At 39.0% G+C, this 23,384-nt stretch overlaps 1 protein-coding gene across 5 annotated transcripts in view; it reads right to left on the reverse strand.

Moving 5' to 3' along the window:
- Nucleotides 1-84: 84 nt before the first annotated feature.
- Nucleotides 85-23,384, reverse strand: part of unc5ca (unc-5 netrin receptor Ca) — a 178,752-nt gene continuing 155,452 nt past the window's right edge. For 2 of the 5 annotated variants that reach the window (XM_067520779.1, XM_067520777.1), the window contains 9 exons: nucleotides 20,581-20,795; nucleotides 19,141-19,276; nucleotides 18,527-18,614; nucleotides 15,905-16,073; nucleotides 12,185-12,418; nucleotides 10,599-10,748; nucleotides 9,829-9,993; nucleotides 6,262-6,440; nucleotides 85-4,165 (listed from right to left, as the gene is read on the reverse strand). In XM_067520779.1, the coding sequence (XP_067376880.1) occupies nucleotides 4,003-4,165; nucleotides 6,262-6,440; nucleotides 9,829-9,993; nucleotides 10,599-10,748; nucleotides 12,185-12,418; nucleotides 15,905-16,073; nucleotides 18,527-18,614; nucleotides 19,141-19,276; nucleotides 20,581-20,795 (1,499 nt within the window). In that variant the 3' untranslated portion in view covers nucleotides 85-4,002. Of the gene's footprint in view, nucleotides 4,166-6,261; nucleotides 6,441-9,828; nucleotides 9,994-10,598; nucleotides 10,749-12,184; nucleotides 12,419-15,904; nucleotides 16,074-18,526; nucleotides 18,615-19,140; nucleotides 19,277-20,580; nucleotides 20,799-23,384 lie in introns of all 5 variants that reach the window. The other 3 variants (XM_067520778.1, XM_067520776.1, XR_010915524.1) reach the window with 2 other exon arrangements.

Below are 23,384 nucleotides of genomic sequence, written 5' to 3' on the forward strand. Positions count from 1 at the left end.
GATGCACAGTTTATAATGGCTGAATGCAGTGCATACTAACGAGTCACTTGGCAGTGCCTCTCACTGTTAAGACATGCTCTCCATATTTTTTATTTGTTAAAAAAGCTGCATGCCTCATTACAACCCACCAGTGCTGCTGAGCACACAGCATGTTAAACAGTGACACCATAAGGATTTTCAGTTTCAATTTCCTCCCCTTAAGGCTACTTTATCCAACTACTGGTTGACTATGGAGCATGAAAATATCAATTTCACAGATTAAAATGGTATAGAATTAAAGTGTTGCAAACCAAATGTATATATCCATGGTCTACAATGGGCATTTCTGACCATTCCCCCCACAATAAGTTGTAAAAGTACAAAATGTATGTGTAAAACCATTCCCTGAAACTCATTCCCTGAATAATCCACCAAAGGCATTCGACATTTTTCAGCATTGCTTATAAATATAATTTATTGTCTTAAAAATTCTTTCTTACACTTTGTACAGAAAACAATTAGAGGAGATAGAGAGGCGAGCATTCAGCAAGATTGAGCAAGATTCATGAAGCGTGCCAGAATTAGCTAAAATTGACGAAATGGAAACACTACCCTGCACTAATCAAATCAATCCTGATATTAAAGTAAAAATGCACTTACAAGGACAGCTCTAGTTACAGACTTCTATCATGAGAACCAATGCCAAGTTTGCATAGTAGACACTGCTTTTACAAAAAGAAACTTAAAAAACCAAAAGTAGTATCTAACTGAACTGCTCTTTTATACTCTGAAATTTGCCAAATATAGCTGACAGTACACAACTGTATATACTGCGGCTAGAAAATATTTTTACACACTTTGATATCTAAACAGTACTTTCTTCATTTTCACATCATCTTCTCCCCCTTGAAAACTATTTTTTACATATTCATTTTTGTCTATTCTGCTGGTAAATCGTAGACTTGGAGCATAGTAAGGATCTGATTTTGAAAGCTGAACTGCTGTATTACTGCGATTTCTGCCTTTGAGATAATCAGACATGTTGATCATCACACTGTATGAAAGAGACATCGTCATGACCTTTGGGTTTGTGTTTTGTTCCAAGAAGATCTGAATTGATGAGCTGATGATTTACACATTGTACCCTTTGATTTCCTTATTTGACATCACCAGTTACTTTTGAGAAAAAAAAAAAATGCAAAACATCCACTCCGACATGTAACCATACACCTTTTCTAATATGGTTCATAAGGCTGTTCTAAACATACATGTCTGAAACTGTATGAGTGATTTTACATCAATACAACAGGTCTGACTGTTGTATTGCACAATTCTTACTCACTGAACAAAACGGAGGAATCAATGTAAAAAATAAAAATCAATCTCTCAAACCTCCCTCCTGTGTGGACAGCCACAAGATGAAATCTGCTATAAGCGGGTAAAGCACTGACCTTTTTTAGCAGTGTTAACTCAGCCTCTGCCTGCTTTGTTCCGTTTACAATATCCTCCTCAGTATCTCCTCTACATACCTGGTTTAGTTTCATATGGCGTCTCTCCAAAGTTCAGAAATATCTTAATTCCAATATTTGAATATTGTACATGTGTTTTCTTTGAAGTGAATGTTCATGTTGTACTTTACACGGTGAATAGAGTTCATGTCCCCAGAGGCATCTGACAACTATTAAAAAGCCACTAAAAATAAGGCTGTTTTTCTTTCGCCAAAGCCTGCATTTCCAGCTTTTCGTCAGGCACTGCTGCCCGAGTCAATGCATACATTTAAAAGCCAGCCTTGGGTCACAATGTTGTTCTGCAAAACACTAATATATTACACTTCATTTTACATAGGCCCCTTTAGTTGTTATCAATTTTTTAGCTCTAAATTGCAACTTTTTCAACAAATACACCATGAGTTGGAATGTTAAGTTGCTGACAGAACATTGTTTGATAAACTAAGTGAAACTCTGCCCCCCAATACAGTTCACACCTATAAAAACATTTAAATGACAAAAACTAATGTTAATGTAAAAACATAATAATGATCAACGAGGAAAAATATCATGGTAATACAAGGTCATTAGGGTGAACATGATTATAATGTATTTACATGTTTCCAACAATCTAAAAATGTAAACGGTTATTCTTCAAAGGCCACTGGATGGTGCTAGTGACCAGCAAAGTCCTGGTGGTGATCACACATGAATTGACGTGCACTGATGGCAGGTAACAACTGACATCCTGCCGCGATGGGACACTGAAAGTATGAAAGAAATAAATGTACGCTATATATATCGTAGTAAATTAAAACATGATCAATCACTATATTGGGTACATTTAGCTGTAATGGATGATAACAGCAGTATTTAATTAAACATCACATAAAACTATGGTACTTTGTATATTACTGTATTTAAAAACACTTGTGTTTTCACTTCTTAAAACATCTCTTTTTGCTTCGTCTCTCCACTAAAAGATGAACCCTGTCCAGAAACAAGCCCCAGCAGCAGCCTATCATAGACACTCCCGGATCTGAGCTTGTGGTGAACCAAATGTCGTAGCTATGGCTGGATTTGTCCACCCTGCATCACCAAACAACTCCTGTATGAGGAGGATAAGAGCACTAACACTAATGCATTTAGTTTAAGATGCATTAGTAGATCATCAACCTCCAAGAAGACCAGAAACATGTTTTGCTTCTAAAATTAATTTCCTGTAGAAAACATATTGTATTAATATTATTAATTATTATTATTAGTCCTTTAAACTCCTTTAAACAGTGTACTTCACTGTGAATGAGAATAAACAATGGACAGTCTGCCTCTTTCACCATGTATCTGTTTATCATAAGTAAAATTGTGCGTAAACCTCAAAACAGACAATTTAACAAGTTTGTCAACCATACACAACTGAAGTTTCGCTTGAATCCCTCAGGGTTTTTTTTTCATTTTAAAATCCTCTTTGAGCTGGCGTTTAACAAAATTAGAAGCGCAAGTTAAAGGCAAGGATGGAAAGGTCCGTTGCCTTTGGCTTAGTACTACTGGAGTTCCTGTGAGCTGGACGACTGAATTTGTTCGTGCATTTTGGACGAAAGCAACAAGCTCACTATTTACTAAAAATGTCATGATGATGGCCGAAAAGAGAAAGCTGTTGCCTCTGGCTTGTTTCCGGTCAGGATCCTTGATTTAAATCACTGTTTAACAAATTCATTTAGCAGGAAATGATCCACACATATGGACAGCAGAATACATAGAGCGTTCCCTAGGAAACGATATAAAGACAACAAAACTGTACTGACACACACGTACAGCCAATGCTCAAGAGGAGAGTGGGATTACTTTGTCACCCCGCTCTCATTATCTTTTTTCCCATCCTGTTCTTACAGATGATCACCTGCCACTTCGTCCATCATTTTATGTTTATGTCCTCCCTCCCTTTTGTAATCAGTTTAGTGTCTTTCTGTGTTTACCCTCTCCTTGCTGAAGATTCCCTACCTCATTCTCTCTCCTTCCTCAATCTTCCTTCTCCCACTCTTCTGTAATCAGTTTAGCTGCTCCAAATTTATGATTCTGTTCCATTCCTATAGAGGTTGGTACCTCTATGGCTTTATTTTTTTTCTTTGCTCTGTTTGTCTTTGTTCAGTATAAAGTAACGGCAAGAGAACAACAACCGGTGTTATATTGGACAAGGTCTTTTTGTAGGCGTGTGTATGTTTTGTTTGTTCCTGATAAGCTCTGCTTGTGTGATAGGTAGGGTTATCTCTCCTTTGGTCACACACGACACTGTAACATCTCGCAAATACACACACACAAAAGATACACATAGTTCCAGCACTAGCTGGCCCACCTCCCGTGCTGTCAGTTACCATATCGGCACGATTACTGTGGTATTTAACCAGTGCTCAATCACCATGGTGACAACTTTTCTTCAGGTCACATCTAATTGGTTCATTGCCCCTTGCTGCAGTAGAGAATTCACACGTAATTGTCTCCAGAGTTGTGTCATTGTCAAGGTAACAATGTTCCTGCGTCAGTGTTCTGTTGTCATGGCGGCAAGGTTACTATCATGGCGGCTCATCTCTTCCAGCACTGCGGCCAGTTCATTTAGGTCTCCGTCAGGGAAGTGCTGAGCCTCCCAGAGATCCAGGATCACACCTGTTGGACTGGACTTGGTGGCAAAGTAGTTCAGGTACCTGGAAAAATAAGGATGGAATGTTAATTGGGTAAAGTTAAAATAGTCCCTTAGAGATACATCAATTCACTCACAAAGCATTTTTGTGAAGCTAGAGGCTGCGACAACTAGTCAAAAGGGGAGTTAAATTATCAAATCAATAACCAACTAACAATAATTCCTAAAAACATCCCCTTTTTGTTGTTTGTTTAACATACGGATGCAGATGGATACAGAAAAAAAGCAAAACATGGAATTCAACATTGGATGTGTACTGGTAGAGTATTATACTTGAAAATGTATTTGAAAAGCTTGAAACTTACATACAGTAGATGATGACACTCCCCTTAAAAAAAGGATTTTTATTTTTCAAGTTTTTTTTTAAAGCACAATTGTGAAAAAGAAACTACTGCAAAAAGTGAAAAGGATGAAAAGTCAACCACTTCCACTTTCCCATTGTGCATCTGAAGGGTGTCAAATGATCCCCGTTTAATTATGAATCCTTTCAAAGTTAAAATGTAATGAATTTTTACCTGGCGTGACTGCTCTATTGAGGACTCTGACTTATAGCCTGAAATCTTGTTTAAATGTATTCAAAGTGCCTGCGATTAGACACAATAAGAACTAATTAAAGAAAACAAACCTTGATTAAGCGCTGAATACATTATGATATAAAATATATTGAGTACAGGACTTTAGACTTGATTTAATATGGCAGATTAATTCAAACTGTTTCGATCAAATGAAAAAAATGTGACCCTGAAATATCATTAGAGCACAAAATGTGCCTACAACTTTGCAGAGAGAATCATTTTTATAGCAATGTTAAGTACTGCAGCTGCTGAAAGTTAAGTACACAAGGGTTGTTTGATGCTGAGCCTTTTGTGACAAAGACCTCAAAGCTGACTTAAAGTGGAAAGACCATCAGATTTGAGTCCCACGAGGATAAAAATGAGACTCTCTGTTCCACTGTAAATCCTGTGATTGTTCTGTCAGCACACTCTGATACTGTTTAAACACAAGCATAGACATCACTCCTCGGCTTCTTTCTGTCAGTCACTCTTTCTGCAGATTTTTTATTATTCTCCATCACTCAAAACATCTAATGAATCTATTTTCATTACTGTCTTTCAGACTTTGTTTCTCACCTTCTGCCTCAAACTGCATCTGTCTGCAGAATGCGATAAGTATTTCTGCTGTTAAGTAAACCCGGTAGCTGAGATTCATCTTTTATGTGTGTTAGTTTCCACCATTTCTATTTAAAGTTGTCTAAACGCACCAAAAAAGTTCACAATTACAGCACACGTTATACAGCTCAGGTTTTGTCATTTAAATGAAAGTGATGTGAGGAGAGATGGTGGTGATGCAAAAGCATGAGTCAGACTTTGAAGTCAAACCAACATGATGTGGTGGTTACCAGAAAGGAGGATAAAAGACGGTATTTCCTTGTTAGACCATTTTAATGCACAACTTTTGAAGCGGCACTTTTAGCCGAACTGTGGAAGTAAACAACAATTTGGCTGTTGTCCATTTTTCACCCACTGATTGTGAATATTTGGTGCCCACATTAACAGACTGAATCATGAGCTGCCTGCCTGCTGGGACAATGAGATGCACTTGTGCCCAATTATCCTCTCAATATCTGCCTCTGCTTTGGTAGCTGCTGGTAAATGAACCTGCAGACTGAATCATCGAGACATGCGTCTGGGGATAGAGATACTAAGTAAGTTACCTGTGAGTCAGATGCAAATAGAAAACCGCTGCTACTAAACTCTTTATTATTTAGGTTCACAGGAGTCCAGCTCAAACTCTACTGGGATCCAGTTTCAAAATACTGGAATGTGACTGAACAAACTGTTATTTTTCTTTTTTTGTGTGTGTGATGTAGCTGTTTTTTAAACTGAGAAATGTTAATATAACACTTTGGTATGTGCTATTATATCTTTGAAGAAGATAAAATAAGCAATAGAATAAGACTGAGACTTGGACTATTTGAATTTGTTATATTTCATTAAGGATAACTGACTCTGACACTTTTTGAACAACAGTTTTTCGTGAAACAGTGAGAGAAGCATGCAGGAAATACATGGCAAAATATGTGTGAACAGTATGCGTCACCTGTCCAGGTTGAGTTTGTGGGCAAGCATTCTCCAGTCATTCCCTCTGGTCTGTGGTGCATCCAGACTGCCACACAACTTCTGTCTGATAGATAAAGGAATGCGGAAAGCATTAGGACCCACTAAAGTAGTGATGTTACTGGCAGGGTCCATCAGGGATGTGTCTATGCACTGGACCTCCTGGAAAGACAGAAAAAACTGATTGAATAACAAGTTCATTAATAATCAAGTTACTGTATATAGATCAAGTCAAAGTCAAATTTCTGCATATTGTTGTGTAGTCAGAATACTATAGTGTAATGTTTGCAGTGGATACACAGGAGAATAGTTGGAGATCATAAAACCTTTAAGGTAAAATGTGGATTATAATGTGCATCCATGTTAATTAATCATACATCTATTACGAATACATCTCCAGCTTGGTACCTGAAAAAAACCTGCTTGTCTCTTTGCTGCTTGCCTGCAGTGTGACCAATTACATTTGATTTTCCTAATTAATACAAGAGTGAAACAAACACAAAGATTTGCTCCCTAGCACTCCCCAACCCTTCCCTGCTTGCTGTCGATCTCTGTCTCTTTCTTAACCTTCATCCCATTAATCTGCCACTCCTGGGCTGAAAGGAGGCAGCGGTCTAATGAATGTGGCTTGGCAGAGGGAAACAACAACTGCCACTGCTGATGTGAATGATTACTATTTACTGCGTCTACTTAGCCTCAATTTACAGCAGAAAGCTCTGCTGCTGGAGATTGAATGATTGAGAATGAAACATCTTTGTTTCTATTTTTTTTATGTAACAAGACACCTATAGAAGGTACAGTGCACCCAGAAAGTCTTCACACCGCTTAACTTTTTCCGCATTTTGTTATGTTACAGCCTTATTCCAAAATGGATCAAATTCATTATTGTCCTCAAAACTCTACAAACAATACCACATAAATGTTTTGCTAATTTATTAAAAATAAAAAACAAAAAAATTCACATGTACATAAGAATTCCCAGCCTTTGCCATGACACTCAAAGTTGAGCTCTGGTGCATCCTGTTTCCACTGATCATTCTTTGAGATGTTTCTACAACTTGATTGGACAGTTCAGTGGATTAAACATGATTTGGAAAAGCGTACATCTGTCTATATAAGAACCCACAGTTTACAGTGCACGTCAGAGTACAAACCAAGCCATGAAGTCCAAGGAACTGTATGTAGACCTCTGAGACAGCGTTGTATTGAGGCACAGATCGGGGGAAGAGTACAGATACATTTCTGCAGCATTGAAGGTCCCAATGAGCACAGTGGCCTCCATCATTCGTAAATGGAGGAAGTTTCAGCCACCAGGACTCTTCCTAGAGTGGGCCGGCCGGCCAGACTGAGCGATTAAGAGAGACCTTAGTCAGGGAGAAGACCAAGAACCGGATGGTCACTCTGAAAGAGTACCAGTGTTTCTCTGTGGAGGGAGTAGAACCTTTCAGAAGGACAACCATCTCTGCAGCCAGGCCTGTATGATAGAGTGGCCAGAGGGAAACCACTCCTCAGTCAAAGGCACATGACAGCCCCCCGAAGGACTCTAAGACCATGAGTAACAATATTCTCTTGTCTAATGAAACAAATATTAAACTCTTTGGCCTGAATGCCAAGTGTCATGTCGAGGAAACCAGGCACCACTCACCACCTGGTCAATACCATCTCTACAGTAAAGCATGGTGGTGGCATCATCACGCAGTGGGGATGTTTTTCAGCGGCAGGAACTGGGAGAGACCAGGGAAAGATAAATGCAGCAATGTACATGTGATGCAATGTGATGAAAACCTCTTCCAGAGCGCTCTGGACCTCAGACTTGGTCGACGGTTCATCTTTCAACAGGACAAAGACCCTAAGAACACAGCCAAGATAACAAAGGAGTGACTATGGGACAACTCTGAGAATGTCCTTGAGTGACCCAGCCAGAGCCCAGACTTGAACCTGATTGAACATCTGTGGAGAGATCTGAAAATGGCTGTGCACAGAAGCTCCCCATCCAGCCTGATGGAGCTAGAGAGGTACTGCAAAGAAGAATTGGAGAAGGTGTACCACGATTGTAGCATCATACTCAAAAAGAACTGAGGCTATAATTGGTGCTAAAGGTGCCTCAACAAAGTATTAAGCAAAGGGGGTGAATACTTATGTACATGTGATTTTTAATACATTTGCAAAGATTTCCAACAAACTTCATTCACATTGTCATCGTGGGGTATTGTTTGTAGTTTGAGGAAAATAATGAATTTGATCCAATTGGGAATAAGGCTATAATATAACAAAATGTGGAAAAAGTTAAGCGTGAATACTTTCTGGATGCACTGTAGAATTCCAGGAGTCTTAAAACTTTATTAGAAGCAATAGTGTGTTATAATATTGTAATATTGTAGCGGTATGTAAACTGTAAGATGATAACACCTGTTTAACTGTAGGCTACAATGGTAATCAATCATCATCATCACTGAGTGACATCCATGTGCTTTGCTATAGCTGAAGCTAAGCTAATGAAGTTTGTGCCAACTTGTGATGCCAATTTTGCAGAGAGTTTGAGGTAAGTATTGTTTCCTTTCACTTTCATGCTACATTCCTATTAGCAGACATTGGTCTTAGCAGCAGTCAAAGCAATCCTGACATGGTCAGAAATCTGCCCCAGGCTGTCTTGGTTGCAAGACCCTCACATGGGCTGTCTTTAAATCTCCCTCACTGTGTGACATAAGACCTCATTTTAAATCACATGTAGTGATCTTTTCTTTTGCAACAGCCTATAATTGCACAGTGAATACCCACGTTTAAACCTTCTTTCCATACTTGCCAAAACATATTGCGTGATCATAATAATTATTTTGTAAAATTTGTAACAACTGAAAACTTCAAGTTTGCCCCCCCCCCAAAAAATAACAATATACGTCTATTTCTTACATTACAAATGTTCTGCACCTTAACTACAGGTGCACTTTTTTAAGCTTACAGATTTTGATTCTCATTTTCTAAGTGACTAAAGCTAATCCTTCTTAACTTACTTGGTTAAATGAGTTAAGAAATTCTAAAGTGCAACACTATCACTCATGAACACCATGGGAGAATTCAAAGCACTGACATTCCAGAGGAAATGTCTGACCTTTGACCCAAGCCATTCACACACCGACAACGACACAGACACAGACATATATACACATACACACGACACACATATTCAGGGATTTTGTGGTAACATGGCCTTGAAAAATCAAAGGCAAGTTATTCCACTCGTGTTATGCGACCTCTAGCCTCAGTATAAATGATTGAACAGAGTCACAGAACCGCAGCAGGAACCCTGAGTGTCTGACAGAAAGAGAAAAACTTAGTGACTTTAGGACCTTCAGTGTGGGAATGCAGAAGTGAGTAGAAGAATGTAGAAGGAAACTCTCCCTCGCACTCTCTCTCACACACACACACACACACACACACACACAGAGAGAGAGAAAGACACTGTTCCTTTATTTTAGTATGCATTGTTTCATTCTGCCCTCTGTTAGTGTGAGACAATACCCAATAAACTGTGTGAATTTACGTAACATACCTCCTCCAGTGTGTTGCTGAGCTGAAAGATCTGCCCTTCTCCTTCCACCTGTCGTACACATAGTTTGCAGCTGATCTCTGTGGTGGCTGGGCTCAGTCTCTCTAGGGTGAAGGTACAATGAAGACTTCTCTGGGTGCCGGTCCACACCTGGTAGAATGGGATCTCCTAAAAAATGTACAAATGATATGCATGTTTTGGCAAAGCCAATGTTCAGGCAGGTAAACCGATGGGTCAAAGTATCTTCCAAAAGTTGCGCAGTGGCAGTAAACAACTTGTGAACCAAATTGGATTATTTCTGCAGAAATATGACCTACAGTAAAATATGATCCAATTTTCATGCAAGTCCTAAAACTAGATACAGGGAACCCAATTTAACACCTTAAGGTCTCTCTTACATAACAATGAGCATGAATACAGGAGAACACTGAAAACAAAGGGGTGGATGGCAGAGGTGCAAAGAGGGAGCTGCTACCACTTATACTTGGCTCAAGTATATGTGGATAAGCCTGTGGTTGGATGAGACCAAGGTAGAACCCCTTTGGCTTGAATAAGAAGTGTTATATTCAAGCACCACTGTATAATTCTTATCAAAATTAAAGACTGCACTCTTGAAAACATAGATTTTTTGGGATACATAAACATAACAAAGTTGAAAATATGCTAGTAAATGCTACTGGAAATGTATTTGCTCACCTGTGATTATCATTTGTTGATATGATAGGAATGCAATATGTCTCTACATGTACTTACCCTTTTCATATCTCTCTCACCTGATACTTTGCGATGAGTTTACTCTTCCAATGTGTGTAGGGCACGTCATGGATTGACAGTCTCAGATTGTGTGTGCTGTCTTTAAAGTTCAGAGTCTTTGGCTCATCCAGAAGCTTCCCTCCCATCTGGGTCTCCATCTGAAGAACCTCCTGCACAAAACCACACACACAAACCACTTTAAATTTCATCCTCGAGTTTGCTTCTACCTTATCTTGCTTACTAAAAGCACCAGAGATTGCAGAGACCCTTCACTTATTTTACATAATTACTGCAGACAATGCTGTACTGAAGGTTGCCTTAAAGTACACAGTACCATGAAACACGTGAATGTTTTCATTGAGGTACTATTACATCTCAAAGGATTGTACAAGCACCAGCTCAATCAGAACAGATTAAAACGATGACACACTGCACTCAACCAGGTTCATTATTTTCATTTAGTGTCTTAGATTCCAGCAAATGGAAAAATAAATCATTTAGTGTAAAACTAATACCGTACTGTCCATTTCATGTCTTTGTCCATATTGTGAACAGAAGGAAGTATTTTACTTCGCTGCGCCGCAGTTGTTTCAATAATACATTATAAAACACAGTCCTGTGGGGACTATTGCTCAACCCTTTCAGAATGACTTCTGTGTATATCAACTAAGCCCACACCAAGAGAGTACTAACAAAATATCCCAAAAGTACCCTGCAGACATACCAGCATGCACAATGGTGAACATGCATACTGATAACATCAACATATTTACAGACTCTTGAACTGCATATAATTAAACAAAGTTATTTTGCCATGAAGAACAGTTATTATATGACTTCGGATGCCTCCTACAACCTTTTCAAAATAATCAATTCCTCCTTACCATCATCTTCCTACACACCAGTTCTACTGTGGATATACAGCAGCGACTTCCCCTTTGAAACCGACCAACCGATCAATTATACTACACAAAGTCTCCATCATTATAAAGTCCACCCCTGAACTTTGTTTTCAAGCTACAATTGCTTGTTTGAAATGTTAAAACTGAGTGTGCGTTGATGTTTGTCTGAACGTGTGCATGACTGTGTGCCACACTGACACTTGACTTAACATTGAACGCATAAATTACCAATGTTAATCTCCCGTATCAGATGGTCCCCCTAGTGCTTTGAATTTGTTTAAATTCTAAAGCATCGCGATTTTGACATTGCTTGACCCTGTTTACTGTTGTTCACTGCTCCTCTGCTTATTTCCAGAAGACTAGAGGTGAAGAATTTTTTTTTTATGACTCTAAACAGTCACTTCTACTAAAGCTATAATATATTTTATTTCAAATGCAAATTAACAGGGAAGTGTTTTAGCATAGGTGGTCAAAAAAAGAGCAAAATTCCAAACTGAACTAAAGAATACAACAAAAATATCTCACAAATGTTCTTTTTACCGTCGCTGTTATTCTAGGCCTTGGAAAAAACTCGGCAAAGTTGTGCACATTGTAAATGCTGTAGATCATGTAAAATATGTGTTCACAATATGTGCATACACATATATGATTAAGATGCAACTGAATCAAATAATTACTGTGCTCGTTTGGATTTAATACTATACCTTTAGTGCATCCTGTGTGTCATCCAGACAATAGACTCTGATGTGATAGTCCAAAGTTGTGCAGGAGACAGGTCCAAAAACGGCCAGTTTGAGCCTCTTGGCGGCTGCCTTGCCGATTGACTGGCCCACCAGGCAGTATGTCCCCAATGTCTCTGTTAGGATGTGACATGCCTCAGAGTCCATCTGCACATAGCAGGGGGTGGTGAAGTTTTCTTCTCCCACTACAACCACATCCTGCATGAAGTGTAAACACACACACACACACAAACTCAGGCACATTTTAGATGTTCATAGTTTCCTTTTAGTTAAAATTATGAGTGTCTGAGTATATTGTCAGATGGCTGTGTATAACTGTGTCCTAGTGCTGATTTGTAGATTATTCTAAATGAACAAACTAAGCAACAATCCAGGTAATCTTGTTGTCAATACCTGGCCAATATTTGAACACTGGCTTTGTTTGAGACTTTATGGGCATTAAGCCCTGTTCTGTCTGTTAACATAACACAACTGGAACCACATCCACTAATGCTAACACTCATGAGTAAGCAAAGCAAAGCTGCTTTACACCTGATGGGTTCCTCTGTTGTTACCAACAGGTATTTTATTACACAATGGCAGATGTGTGAAGGGTTGTACTAACTACTGTATATAGAATTATTTTGTGCAAACAGATCTGGACTGTAAATGTTAGAATTTGTTTATTTTTAATAATTGTTAAGTCAATTGCATAAATGTATGTTTAATTGACCAGTGGATGTGTTAATGTTGAGAAACTGAAATGAAATTCATGTAAATTCATATCTGGTTGTACATGTAAAATGATTTCTGAAAGTAAATCAAGGTGTCTATTTAAAGAAAGATAACACTCTTTCTGGGCCATCTGTAAAGTGTGTCTAAATCCCACTGTGATTATCTGCTAGCTGTGGCTCATATTATTTCACCAGTATTCTGTCACAGCCTGAGTTATGGTAAATCCATATGATTCTTTGGGTTGAGGGAGGCTGAAAAGGCTCACTGCCTTTTTTTTTTTTTTGATGACTGCACACTGTGCAGATAACAGTTTGTATGTGTGACAGAGTAATTGTATATGTGTATGGGATGTGAAAAAAAATCACTTTTGCATGGATGTTGTGTGTTAAACACACAGATGTGTGATACAAATATTGAGTTTTGAATCACAGTTCATGCAGAGTTGTGTTCCTACAGATGAGTTGAATCAATACAAAGAGGTAGGAAAGCAATAAGCTATGAATCTGTTATTACGGGTAATCACAACCATGGTGGCTCCCCCCTGATGTGAGGGGAATTCAATTACGTTTTCTTCCCCTGTTTTGGGGAAAACTTTCTGATGGGAAATGGATGTTGTACTGCAGTACGAAAAAACAAATCGACTTCCTGATGAAATTCCACTTTTCATTTTTCTCGTCTTTACCCACTCTGCAACCAACCTATTCTGTGTATTTCTCTCTGACATGCATACAAAGACAGACGCGTGCGCGCACACACACACACACACCTAGAGAGAGAACGAGAGAGAATCTTATGCATGGCTAATTGTGCAGAGACATTGTGTTGAGCTGTGATAAGCAACAGAAGACGGCATACGGGTGCCTTGTAGACACAGTGATGCTGTAAGACAGCCTTATCACCCACACCCACAAGGATACACACAAGCATGCGCGCGCATACACACACACACACACACACACACAGAATGCTGAGGTAGAGACTTCATGCTGAGAAACACAGGAGGAGGGAGAAGGAGAAGGGTGGAAAAAAAAGAAGGGATAAACATAAGAAGAAATATGAGAGAAGAGGAGTACAGCAGAAGCATAACAAATTGCTTCTGATAGGAGTCTTCAACCCCCTGCTTGTCTACTAGCCTGTGGGCACTTTATGTTTACCACATTTTTCTCTACTTTTCTATCATTTCCCTCCATCACTGCATGTGTGAATGTGTAATTCAGGATATTCTTCTTAGGGACGATGATAATATATGTGTGCATGTATGTGGATATATGCTTTGTGATTCATACTGTGTATCATATATATGGGGGGGGAGGTTGTGTTTTGAAGTGTAACATCCAATATATGAGCAAAGTCAAGACTTTCAGTTTTATTTCAAGAGGTTGGACAGTAGGGCGGCAATACCATTCAGGAGCCACAGCAATTTCAACACACACACCAATTTCTGATGGCTCTGAATAATGGAACAAACTAACGTGATTATATAAATAAGCACTGCCTTTAATACATGTATGTAACTCCTTTGCAGTCAGTAACTGTCTGTAGTTTGGAAGCTATGGACATAAACAAATGCTGAGTTTCATTAAGATTTGCCAAGCCTTTAACTGCAGCTGCCTTCAGCTGCTGCTTATTTGTGGTACTTTCTGCCTCCAGTCTTGTCTTCAGTAAGTGAAAAGCATGTTCTGCTGAATTGAGATCAGGTGACTAACTTGGCCAGTGAAAAATGTCCCTTTCGCCTTGAGAAACACTTGGGTAGCTTTCACAGTATGTTTAGAGTCATTATCCAATACAAGTGATGACCCACCAGTTTTGCAGCATTTGGCCAAATGTGAGCAGAGAGTATAATCCTGTGCACTTCAGAATTCATCCTACTACTTTTATCAGCAGTCAGGTGATCAATAAACACCAGTGACCCCGTTCCATTGGCAGTCATACATGCCCGTGACATAACACTGGCTCCGCCATGTTTGACAGATAATGTGGTGATACTTTGGGTCATGAACTGTTCCTTGTCTTTCCATCCTTCTTCTTTAAGTAAATCTTGGTTATATTAGATTAAAAAAAATCTTATTCCAGAACTGTCTAATTTGACTTTCCTCTTCTTGAGCAATACCAGTGGTTTACACCTTGTTGTGAAGCCTCTGTATTTACATTCACAAAACCGTCTCTTGACTGATGACTGTTAACAATGACATGCCTGCTTCCCCAAGAGCGTCCTTGACTTGGGTAGATGTCATAAAAGAGTTCCTCTTAACCATGGACAGAACTCTGTGGTGACCTAGTCTGGTGCTTTCTTCACCTACAAAAACAGATCTTTGCACCTCATGAGGAGAGTTCCACTGAATAGCCATCATATGCAAATGTAACACTCAGAACTACCTGCAGGCCTTTTACCTGATTAGTCATACAGTAACGAGAGAAAAGGCCACAACCTGCCATGCAACTGCCCGAAAAAGGGGGGTTATGTGTATTAAAATGGCTATAATTCCTGAATGGTTACCGGAATTATTTTGTAAAACCCCATGAATTGAAGCCAAAAGTCCTGACTTCACTTACAACTCAAGTGTTTAATTAAAAATTTGCCAAATGCCAAATCTATCATTGTTCCGAATGGTTAACCAAAAGTCATACAGTCTTGAACCTGAGGAAACCCCAGAAAGAAGCTGTCCTATCCAACTACTGCCAGATAATCTGCCACTGCACAACAATGAAGCCACTGTCACGACACACACACACACTGTGATTACTATATGTAAAGGTATGACATTAACTTGTGTACTTATGTGTGTGTGTATATATGTATCGATTTATACTTCTAATACAATTTCTAAATAAATGTTTATCACTGCTGGTGGTCAAGTTTTTTTATTGGATTTATTTGTTAATTCAAAAGATTCACATTATATATGTCTGAAAAACAGTAAAACATACTCTGCACACACAAACACAAAAGACTTCGTGCTGAACACTCACCTCCCATTCTCCCATGGCCAGTTGGTTTTTCAGCTGTATGAGCCAGTCTTCCTCGACATTGTCAGCGCAGTGGTGGATGGTAAGAATTACCGGCCTGGTGAGAAGGGCACCTGGAGGTCCACAACTGACCACTGGGCTCAACACTGTCTGGATGTCCTCTACTGGGGGCCTGGAAAGGACAGATAACAGCGCGGTGAAATGATTCTCTATGAGAGTGACCGGAGTGCTGCACTAATGTATGAGAATCAACTGCAGAAAGCTGTATCGATTTCACTTTGAGCCTGTGTTATTTTCATAATGTTCATATGTGAAGAATCTGGCCAGACAATATTAAAGAGGACAGATGGACAGTCAGATTAGAATAGTATAGACTAGCTTAAAGCAGATGAGAAAATCAGAGTGCAAAACAGATCCGAGCGGAGCAGCACAAATTCAATCAGCGGTTGATTAGTGTAGTCAGCAGGACTGCAGTTGGGCCTCGGCCGGAGTCAGTAGTTCACAGGGCAGAAATAACCGATCGTCACAAACTCCATCTTTTTACATGCCATTCAAGTAATGGAACCTCCAGCACTTGCCAACTGCGTATGTTACAGTAGAGCAACAGAAAACTTCTACTGGCTCTTCTACTGTGAATAAATGTGAGGTTAAGTAATAGTGAACTCCATCAGTATTTATTATTTATTAGCCTGCTTTCATTGGTAAATGACTACATATGTAAATAACACTTAAAAGAAAAATACATATGAAAATGAATGTATTCTCCTGTGTAATCTATTATACACTCATTTTCTTTCTTCACGTTGGTGAAAATTTATTGACTGGGGAAGAGCCCATACAGATAGAGGAGATGGATCTAAAATTTAACAGGGTTTTTTTTTCAGCCTGCCTTGTGTCAGGGGAGCACTAATCCTTAGCAGTATTATCGATTAAGCTGCTGGAGCTCATTATTGACTCATGAAGAGTTCACATGGATAGGAGAAGCTGACCGATAAAAAAAAGTAGGGCTAAAACTGTACAGACACCTTTCGATATTCCTAACACATGGACCACCACTTAATGAATCACAGCTTTATTGACTGGTGATGTTACATATCTTGGAGGAAAAAAAAATAGAACAAGAAACATAATGTTTTGAGTTGTGTATATGGCAAAAGTGTCCGTAATGAGCTTAACCACATGATGCTGGCTTGCCAAGTGTTGCTGAGTTAACTCGATATGTGAGTTGTGCTAGCCAGCTATTGAATGAGATGAAGACAAAGGACAGAGAAGAGGACTGAGTCTTGGATATACTGTAGCACAGTGCATGTGTGTAGGGGGTGGGGTGGGGGATGAGGGATGGGGGTTAATAATTCCTATGAAGTGATTTTTAACTTTGGTTAGGTTCACCCAAATTTGATCACATACCCCTTGTGTATCCACCGTTTGTCAACACCCCCAATAAAGTACAGAAAAACAGAACTTTGTTTATATTTCTCACAAGCAGTGTGACCTTCTAGAAACAGTGTCATTATTACAAAGGTTAATGCACAATTCTTAATGCTAACAGCATTTGTTGAAACTCATTTCTCCTGAAGAAAGTGTCCACATGCATGAAAACTGTGGCTGCTGAGCTTTATGGATTATCCAATGTCAGCAAAACGCCACTGTTGAGTTTTCACTAATAAATATTAAACAAAAATCTGAGACACATCTCAAAACTATGTGAATGACTAAATACTGTTAGAGTCGAAAGAGAAAATGTTTGGTTCTACAAGCATTAGCCAAATTAAAACAGTACATATCCAAGATAAATGAGTGCTTTTAAAGTGACATTAAAGAAGTACAGCAGGCAGAGTTCACACAGCTTTAGATTAATAAGAATAAAATAAAGTAAACTGTCTGCATCAAGAACATTTGGACACAGCTGGAACACAGAAATCTTCTACAGTACCTTGTCTTTTACTGTATGTCTTACAGAGCTTTACCTCACTCATGCATACCGTCAGGGAGGAAAGGATTATAGTACATGTAACAGGATTTCTTTAATCCCAAAAATATCTGTTACTATGGAAATAGCTATATCTTTGCATATGCTTTCAAAAACTCTTTCTTATGATCTACAGCATGGCATTATCTGAAAAACAATTATACTACGCTGCAGTCAACATTATGAGCCATACTTTTATTAAATACAACTGATTCTAAAATGTAAAAATATATTCCTACTGTCCAGGTTATAATGTTAAGTAGGTGGTAATTAATGTGTAAAATATTCCCTTATATCTCCTCAACTGTACTTCTTAGTAATTTTAATTCAGACATTAATGAAAGAATTTTGTGGCATTAACTGACCTCTACTGAATGAATCACCAGGAGAAGGTGTGCACTGATACACTAAAAATAATAATGACTCATCCCTTGCTCTGCATCCTAAGTCCATGTGGCACTGTGAAGTCTTCCCACACATACAAACAGGTCTGAGAAGATACTGCCCATGAGAAAGTACAGACAATAGAAAACAGAAATGAAAGAGAACATAGAGGGAGACGCATAGATGAATAGAAAATGGGGACAACAGGGAACCGCAGAGGAAGAAAAAACAACCGTGATGAAAACTAAGAGAAACAGAGAGAGCAAACTTACCTCAAGCTGTCCTTCCTGTGCACAGTCACATACATCTCATACACCCTACCCTGAGGAACAGCACCCGCAGGAACCAACAAACTCACACCTGAGGGAGGGAGGACAGCGGAAGCAAGGATGGATGGGGGCAGAAATAATGAGTTCACCATGCCCAAATGAATTATTGAATGTGCAGCCCATCACCTTATCATTAAGATTAATTATTGAATAATCATTTTTAAAATCAACGCGTGTAAAGTTTTCTCTTTAATACATCAACTGAATTGCGCTGTAATGTTTTACAGCTTTTCAGAGCTGCTTACTATAAGAAGGTTTCATTATTCATTGTTGTCGCTTGCCCACTGCTTTTTAGACCCTAACACAAGTCTAATGAAAGTATTTTTCCTCGTTTTAAATCAAAGTGGATGGAGAACATTCCAAGGATGTCTAGTATAGTGCAGAATGTTGACTGTGCACTCAACTTGACTTCATTTGGTTTAGTACAGAAATGCTTTCTTTAAATAACTGATCCTTGATAGAAGGTTTAAATTAAAATTATTTGTATATCATAAACATAATTTGTTCTAATTGTAATGTGATGTAATTCATAATCAAAAAAAGTGTAGGATACTAACCAGAGTTTGGTACAATGAGGTGTCCTCCCTGGTTGTTAAAGGATCCATGAGCCGTACAAGAAGGGTCTCGTGTTCGGGCTAAACTTTGGTTACGTAGGTTCATGGTGTCACTGTTGTCCAACAGAGACTGAGTTACCTAGGCACCAAAAGACATCAGCTTTAAGGTAAGAATGAAAGCATGACACATGTTGAACACATGGTGCCGATCAGCAGAGATTGGATCTACAGGTCCGAAGGCATTGAAAAGTACATTACATATATATTGAAGGAATGAATGTCATGTGACATGTATAGCAGCATAGATTAATTCACCACAGAAACCGCTGTTTTTGACACCAATGGTGCAGGATCTCTACCATATACAATCATTTAGATGAATGTATAGTGCAATAATGAGTAAAAATGTGTTTTCTTCTTGGATGTTATAGCGAACCAGCCCTAATTATCCTGTAGCACAGGTCATATTTACTGTATACTACAGTGTGCAGATGCTAAAAGACATGAATGTACAGTACTGTGACTATGTATTCTTCTAAAATCAAAGGTTCACAAAAGTCCTGAGATCTTTTGCTGTGCAAGTCAGGTCATTCTAATTTCCTTTTGCCAGGCTGAGTAAGGGAAGAGTTGGAAGAGGAACATTTTAAAGGTTCCTTTTCCGCTAGGGTAAAATTATGCTGTATTCATCAGGATAACTTCTTTTTTTGTGATTGTTTTCTCGTTAACCATTAACTAAAATGCGAAAGGGAAGATCTGCATCTGCCTTGGAGTGCTGCCACAGGGCTGAGCTGGCAATCTGTGGGAAGAAGCTGGATTTACAATAGACCTATGAAACCACCTTAGGGTAAGTGATAAAATATGACCTGTTTTGCATTTCTCCGTCAAAATGTCCACGTAAAATAGGGACTTAAAATTCAGGAGTTTACTCCTGGATCACACAAAGCTGACAAGAGTTTGCCTACAGTAAGTGTGTAAAGGACAGATGCCGGATTAAAAAATGTTTTCAAATTAGTCAGGCAAGGTCAGTCATTAGACACAATATCAACTCAAAATTGGGCAAAATTAAAGACCAAAATAACATAAAATTATCAAAAGCTGCCACTGATCTGTAGAGCTCAAAGGTAGTGAGTTCAGGTCTCGTACTGCCTGAGGACAGGTGTCATGATGAGACCGAACGTTTTCATCTGTGTTTGAGATAACTGACTCTGGTATGCATGTCATGTAGTTGACAGAGCAGAGAGAGGAAACTGGGGCACTGAGCTGCATGTATACTAATAGTGTTTAGTGTTGGATTTATCTGGCTAGGAATTCATAGTTGACATGTTTCAGTACTCCTGGAGTGTAACCTCAAACTTCCGCAAAGAATATTTAAAAATCCTACTGTGTTCAAACTAAATAACTACAGGGTTGAAGAAAATACTTTTAGGGAGACGTCTACACTACCTTAGGCGAAAGTTTGGATGTGAAGTCTCCTCCGAGGTCATCCTGTGGGGTGACCAGACCAGAGGAGTTGTAGACTTTGATCTTCAGGTTGGGAAGAGGGTCCAAGAGAGGAGAATTGGTCATTGGGATTTTGTCTGACACATCATGGAGGGCATACACTGGACCTCGATACATGGCAGCTGCGTTTGTCAAGTCGGGAGGGGCCGTCAGTAGATCTGCTAGTGGTATAGTGTGAAAGAGACAAATAAAGGAAATTAAAGAAACAACTAGAGAGAAAATACAACGTGAACAGCCTTGGTCAAGTTTTTTATATAAAAGTTCACAGAAATGGTTTGTGAGACAGAGAGGCAAAATGAAAACTCATGTTTAACGCTTTCTGTCTTCAACAGTGTAACGCATGGTTGCTGGGACAGAACTTGTAGTAAGATCAGTGACTAGGAATAGTGGGGAGTGAGATAAGGGGAGGCAAGAATGCTGATAAGCTATCAGCGTCTGGTATGATACACTGCAGTTCACAGGGGCATGACCTGGATCAAGGACTGGTCTTGGAGCATGCACAGAGAGGGAGAGAGAGAAGAAGGATGAAGAAAGCAGCAGTTAGAGAAAAATCCGGGGAAAGTGTGCACAGATTGTGAAGGCGATGCTTAGACTTCATGTCCAAGGACTTTAATCTTGTTTAATAGTTCATAATTACATCTGTTCATTCTCACAACAAAGCCAGCAATTTCTGCTCTGATTTTTTCCCGACCTTTTATCTAGCATATACACAGCTTGCTCTGTGCCATACTTTAAGTTCTTCAAATTGTTGGCAGCGACTCCGACTTCGCCCACAGAATCAAAGAGGCTGTCACACTTTGATTGCATCTCTGTCTATTTAAAAAATATTCATTATGTCACAATCCAAAAGTGACAAAGCCTGCTGTGCACATCTAACACAAAAGTTGACAGTGTTAACTGATAACGAGAATTGTTGACTGACTGTAAAAACTATTTGAATTCTGTTAATTGGAAATTATCCTGTTGTGCTGTGCTTGTTAAAGCAGCCCTTCTTATCCCGAACTAAAAGCACTGAAATGGAAAGGCCAATTTTATTGTTTTTGCTGAAGACCTTTTTGGTTTATGATCAAACGACAGATATAAAGTGGAAGCTTAAAATTTTGTTTTTGATAATATCCACACTTGGATACATTAGAGAACACAGAACATAGCATGATCAGATCACTCACATTTTAAATGAGCAGTAGTACTGAAATACATTTTTAAGTGAATGAAGGTAAACAACAAATATTTGACTGCAAGTTTCTTGTTAGGAGTAAATGCACCAAGCATTTGACTCACTGGTATCATAATATATTCTTTTTTCTTCTGTAGCAGCTGAAATTCATGATCAAATCGATTACGTTATGCTTATGGACTTGATCAGTCCAAAACTTTCCACCTCTTTCACTCGGATTAAATCCTTTTTGAGTTGGCAATTTGTTTTGGATCAAATTATTGCTGCATGATGAGTCTCCTCCTAATTATTTCTGATGCATTTCTTTTTAAACTGGCAGACAAAATTTTTCTGTGCACATCTGAAATCATCCTGTTGCTACCATCTAGATTATCAAGATTATCATGGCCGAGGCCAAGCCCTGATACGACTTCCACCATGCTTCAATGATGAGTTTGTATGCTTTGGATCAGGGGTCTCAAACATTTTTCTAGATCTACTTTGAGAAAATGAAAATAAGAGTAAAATAACATTTATTCTGATTATTTATCTGGTTATTTCAACCCAAAGAAACTGACGAGAGTTTTTCCTAAACTTTTACAAGATGTTTGAGTCTGCAACTCACATTTTGCATTAAAACATTGTATTCATTTACTGGTATGGGCACCAGCGGAGTATCTTGACTGCAGCTGGGAGGAGATTCTTTTTTTTGTGTGTCGCTGGAGGGGTCTGAATACTCGCTAAATGTAGCGACTAAGTTGCTAAATTGGCAACGCGGATCAGCACTGGCTCGTCAAGCTTGACAGTAGCCAACTGTTTGATTGACAACTAATTGTCAAACTATTCTTTTGTGTAAGAAGGGGGTGGGAAACTTCCCAATTTGATTTGATATACATGTAAGTTGGTTTGCCAAAATTTATGTAGGAATCCTATATATTTGCTGCACATGCTAGAGACCGCTGGTTTGGATTATTAGCTGATCCCTTCTTTCTCCACAATCTGGCCTTTCCATCACTTTGGCAGACCCATTCTGTGTATGATTCTACACAGAACTTTGTACATTTTACTACAGTGAAAACAACTTAACTTGAATGCTTTCAACACAGATAACACGCTGTTGCATCAGAATTTCGAACAAATATTCAACATTTAATTGGGACTGGGATCACAGGAAGGCCGGTTACCTACTGAGAACTATTCCAGATTTGTTCACACCAGGCTCTACTTTTTTGGGCGTAGAGCCTGAAATCCTGTCGTTCTTTCCAAGAGCCCATCCATTCTAATTTTAAAATCCCTCATTATCACCCCCCACCACCACTAACACACACACACACACGCACATCTGTCACCTATCACTCTCTTCCTCTCTATCACCAGGCTGTTTACCCTTAAAGCCGATGGGTATTCCAGTCAAATCATCCCTGCTGAAATTTAATTAACAACTGATGGAAAGCTAGAGAGAGAGAGAGAGAGCAAGGAGAGGGGGGGTAGAGAGAGAGGGCAAGAGAGAGGACATAATTCTTCATTAATAGTAATAGGAGATGGTCCCTCAACGCAGTGACAAGCATCCTAATGCTGTACTGATAAAATG

The sequence above is a fragment of the Channa argus genome, chromosome 11 (assembly GCF_033026475.1).
Source record: "Channa argus isolate prfri chromosome 11, Channa argus male v1.0, whole genome shotgun sequence".
Taxonomy (NCBI): Eukaryota; Metazoa; Chordata; class Actinopteri; order Anabantiformes; family Channidae; genus Channa; species Channa argus.